The 13,594-nt window shown below is 50.4% G+C and overlaps 1 protein-coding gene across 1 annotated transcript in view; it reads left to right on the plus strand.

The window, feature by feature from the left end:
• The window catches only part of ELF4 (E74 like ETS transcription factor 4), a 41,514-nt gene extending 29,081 nt beyond the window's left edge, over positions 1–12,433 (plus strand). Inside the window, exons 3-9 of the mRNA XM_081043414.1 lie at positions 2,505–2,676; positions 3,086–3,178; positions 4,566–4,757; positions 5,604–5,687; positions 5,765–5,957; positions 6,545–6,922; positions 7,800–12,433. Of these exons, the coding sequence (XP_080899540.1) occupies positions 2,505–2,676; positions 3,086–3,178; positions 4,566–4,757; positions 5,604–5,687; positions 5,765–5,957; positions 6,545–6,922; positions 7,800–8,604 (1,917 nt within the window). The 3' untranslated portion in view covers positions 8,605–12,433. The remainder of the gene's footprint in view (positions 1–2,504; positions 2,677–3,085; positions 3,179–4,565; positions 4,758–5,603; positions 5,688–5,764; positions 5,958–6,544; positions 6,923–7,799) is intronic.
• The last annotated feature ends 1,161 nt before the right edge of the window (positions 12,434–13,594 follow it).

Below are 13,594 nucleotides of genomic sequence, written 5' to 3' on the forward strand. Positions count from 1 at the left end.
TGAAAACAATTTTTATTGCAAAATGTATCATGAATAGAAAAGAATGCATAAATCACATATATGTGCATACATGCATACACACACACACAAACACACAGAGGGTGCCAAAAATATATACACATTTTAAGAAAGGAAAACTGTATTAAAATTGTAATACTCAATATAATGTACCAATAACAAAATGAATACAAGTCACATTTAACTTCTGCAATTACAAGAGGTGCGTCAGCGTCCAGATACTTCTGATTATCGCGAACTACTGCTTGGGCAGCAACGTTGACCAAAGTGTCCATTTTATACATTTTTGGCACCCCTGGTGTATGTATTTAAAGAATAACTATAAAATGAACACCCATGAACTCACCACCCAGGTTAAGAAATAAAATGTTACTAGTCTCCTAAAAGCTCCTGATACCTAAAACAATGAAAACCTACTCTATGCCAGGCCTTGTTCTAAATGCTTTATATGTATTGATCCGTTTGAACAACCTATGGGGACCGTAATATGATTATCCCAATTTTATAAATGAAGAAACCCATCCACAGAAAGGTCAGGTAACTTGCCTAAGATCACACTGCCAGTACTTTGCAGAGCTTGGTTTCAAACCCAGGCAATCTGGCTCTAGACCAGCACAATCCAATAGAATATTCTGAGATGCTAGAAGTATTCCATATTTGTGCTATCCAGTGTGGGGCCACTAGTCTCATGTGGCTATGGAGCACTTGAACTATGGCTAGTACAACTGAAGAACTAATTTTTAATCTTGAAAAACTTGGCATTTATGTTAAGTAGTTACTTATTGTTAGTGGCTACCATATTGGAGAGACAGCTCTTAACTTTATGGCCTTAATCACTACACCCAACTGCCTGCCTCCATCTGTCCTCTCTGCAATCCATTGTAATGTGCTTTGGGACCCCAGCACTCCCCTGAAACTGCTCTAGCTAGGGTGACTGCTCAGTGGCCAAACCCAAAGGCATTTTATCAATTTTTATTCTTCTGGATCCTTCAGGAACATTAGGCAGAATTGAGTTTTCTCATTCTTTTTCCATGAAGAAATTATTAACAGTCTCATGAAAGAAAATTTGGAAAATACAGAAAAGTAGAAAGAAAGGGGGGGAAAACATCCAAACTCCCACAAGCAAAATATAATTATTATGAACATTCTGGTGTATTTCCTTTGATACATAATTTAAAAAAAAAAACAGTTGCAGTCACACTCCTTCTTTATTTAGCTTTGTTTGATTGTAGAACAGTATGTCCTTCAGGGGTTGAATTCTCATCCTGATAATTTTATCCACTCCAATGGATTTAGCAACCACCCTTTCGAGCTTTGGACACATATTTTGACTCCCTGAGAAGTATCTCCATTTTAAATAGCTCTAAGGTACCTCAAACTCACCATATCCAGAACTACCCCCCTTACCTTTCTCCAAAAACCTGTTTCTCCTCCTCCTGGGTTACCCCTTAGCATGAGCAGTGTCCCCCATACACCTGTTGAATCAAGCTGTAAATTGGAACGTCTCCCGCTACCAGGCAGGAGCTGGGCCCTTACCTTTCTACTTCTATAATGCCTCTGTTTTTCTATCTTCATTGCCACAGACTGAGCCCTAAGAGGTCCACAGTCTGATCCCCTAACCCTGGGTCCCTGACCCTGACTGAGTCCCTCACCCAGCTATAGATTGAACCCCTTGACCTTGCCATTGACCAATCCTTTCCTGCTGGCCTCAGAATGAGCCTAACCCTTCTCATAGACTGAGTACCACCCCGTGGATTAACCCATAACTACAACCAATTAAAACTGCCTGTCTTTTGTTGAGTGCAGGTGGTGCAGAGCTAACCCATCTCTATTAATTAAGAATTTGGGGATAAGGGAGAAGGTGAGGGGATTAGAAAGCACAATCAGTAGCCACAAGATGGCCACGGGGATATGAAAGTCAGTTTGGGGAATATAATCAATAATGTTGTAAAGATTTTATAGGGTATCCGATGGACACGTGTCCCATTAGGGAGACCACCTCAGGGATGATGTAGATGCCTGATCACTGCGCTGTACCCCTGAAGCTGAATAACAATGAATGTCAACTATAATTTTACGTGTGTGTGTGTGTGTGTATGTATGTATATATATATGTGTGTGTGTGTGTGTCACAAGAAGTGGAGTACAGCATTAGGAATAGAGACAGTGTAAATGTAATGGCTGTATGCGATGTCAGAGGGGTAGTAGACTGGGGGAGGGGGGTTATCACTTTGTGAGGGGTATAGATGATAAATGTCTAACTATTACAGTGTTTTGTACACATGAAACTAATAAAAAAAGAAAGGAATTCACTGAAAACATCACCTGGCGAGGTTGGACCCAGAATAATGTCATCCCATACAAAGGACAGCCTCTGAGGGCTCTCAGAATTAGGAAGGGCAATAAGGGCCAGATTCTGGTAGTGAATCTTGGGCTTCTTGGAAGAGGTGGGTGGGTCTTAAACCAGATCCCTCTCTTCTTCACAGCTGGAAGACCCCTCAGTGTTCCCAGCTGTGATTGTGGAGCAGGTACCCTACCCCGAATTACTGCATCTGTACTCAGGACTGGAGCTGGACGACGTTCACAATGGCATCATAACGGACCGGACCTTGTGCATGACACAGGATCAGATCCTTGAGGGTAGTTTTTTGCTGTCAGGTCTGTCCCCTTCTTGGGCAAGGAAGGTGTAGAGGACAAAGGGGTTCTGTCTTCAGGGAACAGTAACATACAATGGCTTCTAGTGACACAGGCAGCAAGGGCAAGGCCCCCAACAGTTGGAAATTAGATGGGGTAGTTAGGGCAAGCAACCGCTTCATAGAGCAGGAAGCCATCTAAATGGATCAATGATCTTTCTAGATGGAGGGGGACAATGAGGAGTGGAGATAGCTGGAGTGAGTGTAGAGTAAAGGTGGACAGTTAGGGTGGGAGGTTGTGTGCTGCTCCCTTCCCAGCTGTCCTTTGGCTCCTTAGCGTCATTCTCTGGGCTGGCCCTAGTTATGGCTATACCCTCTGCCCTGTGCCCTAAGAGAACTTTTCTTCTCCCCCTTACCATGGAACCTGGAACCAGATGAAAATGAAGCAACCTCACAAACTATGTCAACCACTGAAGTCTTGCTCAATGTAGAGTCTCCCAACAACATCCTGGATGAGAAGCAAATCTGTAAGTTTGAATTCCGGTGCCTTAACTGAAGGCGATACAGAATGCCATTTAAAAAGATTGAATCCGTGTATTGGATTCTCAGGCATATGTGCATGTAGACATATGTACCCACACCCCCTGACATACATGTAACATGCTCTTGAGCTGTGACTGGAATGGGAGGCGGCAAGAGGGCACCACAGAGGAGGAAAAGGTGGCCAGGGTGATTTTTCCCCCCCAACTTTTAAATTGTGGGAAAATACACATACAATTGACCACCGTACCCATTTCTCAGTGTACAGCTCAGCGGTATGAAGTTCATGTGTATTGTTGTGCAGCCATTATCACCATCCATCTCCAGAACTCTTCATCTTGCAACACTGAAACTTTTTTACCCATTAAACGACTCCCCATTTTGCCCTCCCCTCAGCCCCTGGCATTCACCATTCTACTTTCTGTCTCCATGACTATGACTACTCTAGGTTCCTTGTATAAGTGGAATCACAGTATTTGTCTTCTGGAGACTGGCTTACTTGACTGAGCATAATGTCCTCCACGTCTGTCCATGTTGTAGCATTTGTCAGCGTTTCCTTCCTTTTTAAGGTTGAATACTATTGGCCAGGGTGCCTTCAGGCCGCTCTGCTCCCTTACCGGGCTCCCAGGAGGGCTATGCAGCGTGTGGCTTATTTTAAAATGTACCAGGCTTGGAACCTCCTCATCCCTTCTCTGTTCTTGGAGGTTGGCCCTCCCTCCCCAGAAGGCCCCCAAGGCAGGCTCCTCCCCCGGGACCCCTTCAAACATTTGCCCTGACTCCACAGGAGGTTCCCTGGCACTAACTGCCTCTTTCCAAGGGGGAGCTGGGATACAGTGCGGGAAAGAAAGTCCTGAAGCTGCAAGTTCAGAGTCTTAGCATTTCTAATCCCGACTCTGTCACTAATACTCATTTAGAATTCAACAGATATTTACTGAGTGCCTACATTTACCAGGCACCAACTTGCTGCGTGACTTTGGGCATAGGCCCTGCCATCTTTAGGTCTAAGTTTCCTCATCAGGAAAGCAGAAGAATTGGGCTAAATGATGTCTAAGGCCCCTTCCAGTTGTAAAAATGAGTGAATGACTAAATCAAGGTGGTCCTTTACCCTGGGTGTCGCCTGGAACTTGCTCACCACCAGCAGTGGGCTCGAAATGTGACAGCTGTGATTGGGGCCAGCTCATGCCCACCACAGCTCTGCAGATGTTTCTTCTCATGGTGTGAGACACTTGAGACATTTTCAGGTGTATCCTGTTTCTAGGGTTGAGGGGAATGGCACCCCCACCCTCCTCAGGAGCCCCCCATCCTCTCAAGCTCTGGAGACCACACTCCCACCCTGTACTGGGCCCCAGCCACTTCAGGCCTTTCTTCTTGCAGTTAGCACCTCTGAAATGCTTCCAGACTCAGACCCTGCTCCAGCCATCACTCTGCCCAACTACCTGTTTACTGTCTCTGAGCCCAATGCCCTGAACCGGGCTGGTGACACTGGTGACCAGGAGGGGCATTCTCTGGAGGAGAAGGTCCCCAGAGAAGAAAGTGCCAAGAACACTGGAAAATCAAAGAAGAGAAGTAAGAGGGAGGAAGGGAGAGAGGGAGGGAGGGAGGGAGGGTGGGAGAGAATGAAGGAAGGAGGGAGGGAGGGAGGGAAGGAGGGCGGGAGGGAGGGAGGGAGGGAGAGAGTGTATGTACGATATGTCTTCAAGGGGGTGGGTGGTAGGAGAGGGGTGGTCAGGGAGGCCATAGGGGTAAGTGGGTGGAGGCTCACAGATACATTAAGAGGACAGCTCTCTGGTATGGCAGGAATGGATGAAAAGGCCTCTCTTTGGTTAAACCTGGCCTCATCAGTTGGCATGCCCAAAGCCTGACATTTCCCAGGCCACTCCTGTCTGCCCAGCATAAATGTAAACTCTTCCAGAAGTGCCAGTGACCCCAATGGGTTGAATCCAAAGCTGGGTGTTTAGACACCAGGCTTGGCCCCCTGGCCAGTCACTGGCCCCCTGGGGGCCTCTGCTGTGTGCTTTGTGTGCTTATCTTCCTTCTGGGAGCTCATGGAGCTGAGGCCATATATGGAAGAGGACTTTGGGCTTTCCCAAGCCCCACTGTTATTGATTCACTTGGGTGATGGCTGGTTGATACTGCCTTGTCAGCATGGCAACCAAAACCCCAGTGGCACACTTCAGTCACACCTTTAGGTTGCCTTTTCATTTAAAAAATTAGGCTAGGTGGATTCTGTTCTTCTAAGGGTGACTCATGTGCAAGCACTACATTGCCCCACATTGTAGCGGTATTCTGGTCCACCTTTGGGGCCTGAAAATGAGGGTGAGCCATTGGGCACGTGCACATACCTCTCGGGAGCCTGCCCTGGAATGCTTGCCATGGTCTCAGCCTCATCCTACTCTCACCTTCTCCTCACAGTCAGGAAGACAAAGGGTAACCGCAGTACCTCACCTGTCACTGACCCCAGCATCCCCATACGGAAGAAATCTAAGGATGGCAAAGGTATGGCTGGGAGTCAGGTGAGGTGGGAAGGAAGCCAGGGTGCTTGAACTGCCCCATCACCACCTGCCCCTCTGCAGGCAGCACCATCTATCTGTGGGAGTTCCTCCTGGCGCTTCTGCAAGACAGGAACACCTGCCCCAAGTACATCAAGTGGACCCAGCGAGAGAAAGGCATCTTCAAGCTGGTGGATTCCAAAGCTGTGTCCAAGCTATGGGGAAAACAGAAAAACAAGCCTGACATGAACTATGAGACAATGGGGCGGGCACTAAGGTAGGAGCTGGTGGGGGGTCCTTGCCCAGGGGGAATCACTAAGGTCTTCCTTACGCGTGCAAGGCCGCCCCACTTCAGGGTCTCCTAACATTCTCATTTGCTTGCCCCTAAGCCCATTCCCCAGGCCCCCTTTGGGAGGAACAATCCCCTCCCTCCTGCAGCTCTGTCTTGGCTTTTTCCCCCTTTGATAGGAAAAGAGTATTTTAGGGCCTTCCATTCCCAAGAAGGGCTTCCTTCACATTCTTCAAGCCAGAGACCTAGGGAGGTGGGCTAGAGTTACCCACAGTTGGTTTCTCAGCCTGGAGGACTGCTGAAGCCCCCATCATTCATCCATCCCTTCCCATCCTTTCCTCACCCTGTCCTCTGCCTCAAAGCAGGGTGGGGACTGGCATTTGAAACTCCTTTTCATGGAACCTTTGCATTCTCAAGGGTAGATATCAGACATTTCATAAAAGCCTTTCAAGTCCAAGAAACTCTTGCCCTTGCCCTTGGGCTTCCGTCTGGCTCCTGGCCAGCCTCCACCTCATGCTCGCTCTGCCCTGGAGGGCAGTGTGTCCCTGACTAACTTCCCACCCCTTGTACCCCAGATATTACTACCAAAGGGGCATTCTTGCCAAAGTGGAAGGACAGAGGCTGGTGTACCAGTTTAAGGAGATGCCCAAGGACCTAGTGGTGATTGAAGATGAGGATGAGAGAAATGAAGTCACAGAGTCATCCCCTCAGGCCTCCACTGCCTCCACCTCCTCTACCAGCACTGCCCGGCGAGCCAGCTCCAGGGTCTCATCCAGGCCCGCCCCCCAGGGCAAGGGCAGCCCTCCCTGGGAAAAGCCGAGGGTTCAGCACATTGGTCTACAGCCATCTGCGAGTCTGGAATTAGGACTGTCTCTAGATGAGGAGATCCCCACTACCTCCACCGTGCTTGTCTCTCCACCAGAGGGCCAGGCCAAACTCACCAAAGCTGTGAGGTAAGGGCACCCAAGCCACTATGAGTCTTCCCATAGTACCTCAGGTTGGAGGGCAGTTTTCAACTTCTTGCGAAGCTCTTATGTGTGCCTAGTCTCATGGGATCCTCACAGAATCCCTGGGAAGCCAGTGGGGCATTAGTTAGTTAATAGAGGTAAAGCAGCTTGCCTGAGGTCATACACCAAAGTAATGGTAAAGCCAGCATTTGACCTGGGGGACTTCTGCTGCCAGCTGGGGCTGTTACCCCAGAATGCTCCACAAGCAGCCATCAGGGGCCTCCACATCTGGGCCCCTCTTCCAAGCCTCCCCCACTCCAGAAAAGAGGCAACAGAGAATGTTACAGAGAGGCCCACTCTGCTTTCCTCAGGCTCTCCACGCCCACCCAGAAAACTCTTGATACTTCTTGTCCACACTAAGTGATTCGAATTTTCCCCGAAGAGGTTGGGCTTTGTCTGGGTTGTGTGTATGTTGTAGCTCTCACTACACTGGCATGGGTTGCTGAGATGCTCTTCTAAGGAGGGAAGGCAGCAGGGTGAAGTGGTGAGGAACATGAGCTCTGGAGTCAGAAAGCCTACATGTGAGTCCCTGCTACTGGCTGTGTGGTCTAGGGTAAGCGACATAACCTCTCTGTGCCTCAGTTTCCTCAAGTTGTAAAATCAGATTATTAATCCAATACAACTCATGGGCTGTTTTGAAGATTGAGGGAACTACCACGTGTCAATCATTTTGAGTGTCCCTGAACTAAGTATTCAATAAATGTTAGCTGAAACAGTAACTAAGAAACAAAACACCTTTGGCTCCTTTCCTCCTGTGCCCTCCTTTCTAGCCAGTTGGGAGATGCCTCCTGCCTTAATAAAATCTGTTGTCTGTTTTTCTCAGTGCTTCTCCAGTGCCCAGCAACATCCACCTAGGAGTGACCCCTGTGGGGTCAGGCTCAGCCTTAACCCTGCAGACAATCCCTCTGACCACAGTGCTGACCAACGGGCCTCCTGCCAGTACTACTGCTTCAACTCAGCTCGTTCTCCAGAGTGTTCCGCCTGCTTCGACCTTGAAGGACACCTTCACTTTGCAGGCTTCCTTCCCACTGAGCACCAGTTTCCAAGAAAACCAGGTGGCAGCACAAGGGACGCCACTGATTCTCAGTGGCCTCCCCCAACTTCTGGCTGGGGCCAACTGTCCAACTAATCCAGCAGCATCCTTGGTCTCAGGGGCTGGAGCAGCGGGGCCCAGCTCTCAGCCCCCTGGGACTGTCATTGCTGCCTTCATCAGGACTTCCGGTGCCACAGCAGCCCCTGGGGTCAAGGAGGGGCCACTGAGGCCCTCCTCATATGTGCAGGGCATGGTGACTGGGGCCCCCATGGAGGGGCTGCTGGTTCGTGAAGAGACCCTGAGGGAGCTCCTGAGGGATCAGGCTCACCTTCAGCCACTTCCGACCCACATGGTTTCCAGGGGTTCCCACAATCCGAGCCTTCTGGGAAACCAGACTTTCTCTGCTCCCAGCCGCCCCACTGTTGGGCTGACCCCGGTGGCTGAACTTGAGCTATCCTCAGGCTCAGGGTCCCTGTTTATGGCTGAGTCTAGTGTAACCACATCTGGGAGCCTGCTGACTAGATCCCCAACTCCAGCCCCCTTCTCCCCATTCAATCCCACTTCCCTCATTAAGATGGAGCCCCACGACATATAAATGGAGGGGTTGGGCAAGTGTGACCCCCAGGCCAAGCTGAGCATCATTTGTACATGGACTGCCTCTGGCAGAGACCGACGAAGTAGCTTACCTGCCCTTACAGTTCGGTGGGGCGTCAGTACACCAGACCCCCCAGTGTCCGCCCCTGCCTGATGTCACCATAGCCAAGCCATGCCCAGTTTGAACATCTCTGGTGTCAGACCATGGCCTTCAAAAGCACTAGGCGATGTGCTTTGGTCAGGAGTAGTGAGCTGACGTGGTGATGAAAGCAGAAGCTCCTAAAAAGTTGGTGGCCAGGGCAGGTGCAGGGGCGTCACAGGAAAAGCCCTGTTTGGCCTGGCTGCATTTCACCATCTATGTTCCCTCCGCAGGGAACTCACTATCCCATATGTGAATATCTCGGTATGTATTTGTGTGTACTCATGGGTCTGTATCATTTCTTTGGAGAGGACGAGGGTACAACTATGAGGTCTTAAAGAATGTGTGTCTCTCTGTGGGTCAGTCGCAGAGATGAGGATTTGTCTTAATGAAAAGCATTCTCTAGTTCCCTTTGTACAAACTAAGATTCAGTTGCTCTGAGACTGTGGGGTACAGGTTGGATCACCCAAATCTGGAGCAGGTCCAGGGTAGAAGAGCTTTGACTGGCATGTGTGTTGGAGCTCATGCAGTTCTAAGGGACAGGAGAAGGCCAAGTCATGAAGAGAGGGAAGGAAACTCAGCCCTGGGGCCTAGACTGAGGCCCTCTTCTTCCAATCGGCCTTCTTGCCCACCAGTCACTTGCCAGCATGCTGCAACCTTGGCCACCCCAGAGGGCTGTGCTGAAGGGTTAGACAGGAGTCGAGCGCTCCTCCAGGGTTAGACTCAGCCACCAAGTCCTTAAGTGGGGCTGAATTAATTGAATGTTTGCTCTGAGGGCTGGGGCTGTAAGATCAGTCTTTGCGTCTGGTATTCATCCTGAATCCTGGGTCCCCTCTTGATTAATTTTGCTCCTGATGTTTTCCTGCTGTCAGGCATTGCTGAGGATAGTTGTGTAGCAGTGTAGATTGGGTCTGCTTCCACTCCCATTCGTGTGTGCCTTCCACAGAGCCCGCCTTCTACTCACTTTATGTTTGCCAACCCACCTGCCCCCACCGTGGCTACAGCAGACATGCAAGTGGACCACTGCCCCTCTTTTCCAACTTTCACACCTGGCCCTGATTCCTTCAACAAGAAGACAGGAGCCAACAGATGTGAGCTCCCATGGTACTTCTGTCTCTACATGGCTCCTTGCTTCCCTCTTTCCTCTCTGAGGAAGGGCCAGCTGATTCTCTCTGAAAGACAACTCCTTGCCTTAGGGCCTGGATCCCCTCCCCTGTCCCTTCTTTGAATGAGCTTGCTTCTCTCCTGCCAAGTTTGGGGGCAAGGCGAACAGCTAAGACATGTCAGCTTCAGAAACAATTACACTGTCTGGTGAATTTGGTTAATGTGAATCAGTGCCTCAGGACCTTTGCTTTGTCCTCAGTGCAAAACCATCCACTTGATCTAACTACCTCCCCAGGCTGCTCTTCTCTCTCTCTCCTCATCACTGTCAAGCTTCCTATCATTCTCTCCCACTCTTATTGTTCCCCCCCACCAGGAGGGAACCATACACAGTTGTGCAGGTATATTTATTACATGTCTCCAGCACATGGCATTAAAGTGCCTTTTTCTAATGAAATCAGTTTATTATGACAATTTCATGATGGTGGAAAGTAAAGCATCTTGAGAGTCACCTTGAAAAAAAATTGCATAAATGTGCTGCATGGGTTAGGGGTGGCCCTGGCCCCCTCACTTCAACTCCACAGAACTTATCATTTAAAGGTCACTGATGTCTTCATGGTGACATCAAATGTCTTCAAAGTTCTTGGACCCTGTGAGCCCTCATAGCACGTGACACTATTTCCCATCCTCTCTAGCAATAGCCAGGCTTAACTGCGCCCTCTGTCGCCTACTCTGAGCCCGCATGTGCTGGCTCTGCATCTACAATTTCAGTGTGAGTATCCCCCAGATGTCTCATCCATCCTCTTGGCTCTGACTCAGCAATTCTGGGATGAGTCCAAAATCTAGAGCTGTAGCCCCCATTTTTCTCAGCTCCTGGCTAACATGTCCAGGGGCCTGCTGGACATTTCTACCTAGATACCTGCCAGGCCTTCAAAGACAGCCTGTCTCCCAAAAGTCGATTTCAAAAGTCTTTACACACACACACCTTTCCAAGGGAAAAAAAAAAGAAGCTGTCATGACTTGCCTATGTCTGTTAATGGTGCCACCATTTTCCCGACATCTCAGAGCCATCTGGTGGCTGCATTCATTTGACCTCCACCCCCCATCTCGTGAAGTCTAGTGCCATTTGCTATGTCTCTCAATCTGTCTGGCCTTCTACATTCCCAGAGCCTCAAACTACCCAGAGCTCATCCCCCTCTCCAGACACATCCACAGCCCTACTGTGACCTTGTCCCCTCCGATCTGCCAGGGTGACAATTCTCATCTGCTAAAAACCTTCGAGGGCTCCTCATTGCCTGTGGGTAGGGTTGATATTCAAAATACTTAACCTCTAATCCATTTTAGGCAGCTGGGCATTTACTTCATTTGCTGAATCATGAGGCAGTCCAGGGGTCCTGGAGGAGGAGCGAAGGGGGCATGCGAGGGCTCAGAGCAGGAATTCCAAAAGTATTTTGAGCTCAGCATCAGTCGTGTCTTCAGAGAAGTTTCCAAGTCCTTGACTTTCTGGCAAGGGCCTTTCATCATCAGGTCCTATCTGACTTCCCCACTCATCTCTCATATTGCTTCCCCCACCCCCAATGTATTGCTCCAGCCAAACCGATGGACTTGGTGGGCTTTGAACAAGCTTCTGTTCAAGTTTCCCACCTCTGTGTTCTTGCTTTACTTGGTTCTGGCTCAACCAGAGTGTTCCTCCCACCCCACTAGTACCAACTGAATCCTATCCATCCTTCAAGGCTCAATTAATGAAAGCTGCCTCCCCAGAGTTCTTTATTTGAAACTCGTAGTAATTGCCACTCTTGGCAACTGACCACAAACAACCTGTGACATCTCCTCTATTATAATCACAAACTGTTACTAAATCTTCAATGATCTGGACTTACTTAGTCTCCCCAATTAGCATGTTACCTTCTGAGGGGTGGGGGACTGTATCACCCACAGAGCAGGGCACACTACATACAAAGCATCTAGTGAGCATCAGCAAACTGATCGAGCTGGTGAGAGATGGGGACCAAACTTTGAGGTAGGTGACGCCAACCTCCCCTCTGTACAGGCACTCACCCCAGGTGCTCCACTGCCTAGGGCCTGTGCTCCCTGGTTCAGTGCCCTCATCGTTCCCCCCAGCCTCCACACCCAAGAGTTGTTACTACTTTGAACACCCCTCTATCCCTAAAGAAACTTCCCTGTCCAGTTTCTTTCCTAACTCAAAGTGTTAAGTGAACTAATCTGATAAACTAACCTATGCTGATGTAGTTATGGGAGAGGGCTAGAGGAGAACCTCAGGAGACAGGTTTGTTTTAACCAGGGTCTTGTGGCAATAATATCCCTGCCGGTGTGACGGTTTAATAGTCAAGGGACTCGCTTCTTGCCTCCAGCAGCTGACTTATTACTCCCTCCTCTGGGCTCCCACAGCACCTTGTATATACCTCTTACTGTAGCACTTAGCACATGGTAGCGCCTGAGTTATGTGTTTATATACGTTTCCCCTCCAATAGACTGTGAGCTCCTCAAGGACAGGGACTGTGTGTTAGTCACTGATGTATCCGCAGCGCCTAGCACAGTGCCTGGCACACAGTAGGTGCTCAATAAATGTTTATTGAAAGAATGAATGAGTCCTGTATCTAGTAACAGGGATTTCAGCCCTATACTATGTCAGGCAAGAAGAGAGGGAGAAGGACGACCCATACTTGGAGGCTACCAGAGCTTTTCCACCTCATAATACTGCAGCCAGCTGTTTCCTTTGCCCGTGTCTGGCCACAAGGAGCCCAAGACTGTTTCTAGATGCGCCTTGCTGTCTCCAGGTGTTGCTGGTGACTCCTGAACTCCTGCCCTTTGCTGCTGCACCTTCCTGGGACAGCCTCCTCACTGTTTCCTCATTCTTGGGTGGCAGTGATATAAAGGTCAGGCCCGGTGGGAGGGGAAGGACAAGAAGTTATTGTCAGGAACATAGGTCTTTCTGACCCCATCACGTATTTTTAAAGAGGCGTTGCCTCCCGCTCCAAAGTTTCTGGATCCGAGGTAAGTAAGTTCATTACCCGCCAGGTCGCTCCCAAGGCTGGGAGGCCCACGCGGTCTCAGCCCCCGGGAGCCGCGGCCCTGGCACGCCACACATGGGGGCCTATGTGCAGTAGGGGGCGCTGTCGAACTGACGACAGCGGGTCGCTGGCGGGCGGAGCCTGGGAAGGGAACGGCGGCTGGGGCGGGGCCTGTCGCTCCCGGTGGAGTAGGCCGGGGCCGGCATCTTTACGTCCCTGTCCTGACCCTGTGCCCCAAACTCCCTGGGCGGCGTCGGCCCGGACCAAGGCCTTCCGTTGCTCTGAAACCGAACTTTACTCTGGCCCCAACCCCCTCCACCTTCCAGGGGAAATATAGCAGTCAATTGAATGCCCTCTCCCCATTGGCCCGTGGCGTCCTGGCCCCGCCCCAGCGGCCCCCTCCCCCAGCCTCCCGAACCAGCAGGTGAACACGCGGCGTGCCCCGCAGCCCGGCCGCCTCCAGCTCTCCCGGGCGGCGGGAGTGATCCCGGGGCCGCCATCCCAGCCCAGGCCGCAGGGCGCCCAGCCTGGCCCGGCTTCCCTCCACGGCCTGCCTTTACACTTTAACGCGGCGCCGCTTTCTACCTTGAAATAAGAGAGCGATGGAAGCGCCCACGACCTACGTTCGCCAGCGGAGGGCCCGCACCGCTCTCGCGCGGGACCTGGGAGGCGCCTGCACTCAGCGGCGCGACGCTGCTGGCTTGCCAGCCCCCCTCGCG

Source organism: Rhinolophus hipposideros (assembly GCF_964194185.1).
Source record: "Rhinolophus hipposideros genome assembly, chromosome: X".
In the NCBI taxonomy this organism is placed as follows: Eukaryota; Metazoa; Chordata; class Mammalia; order Chiroptera; family Rhinolophidae; genus Rhinolophus; species Rhinolophus hipposideros.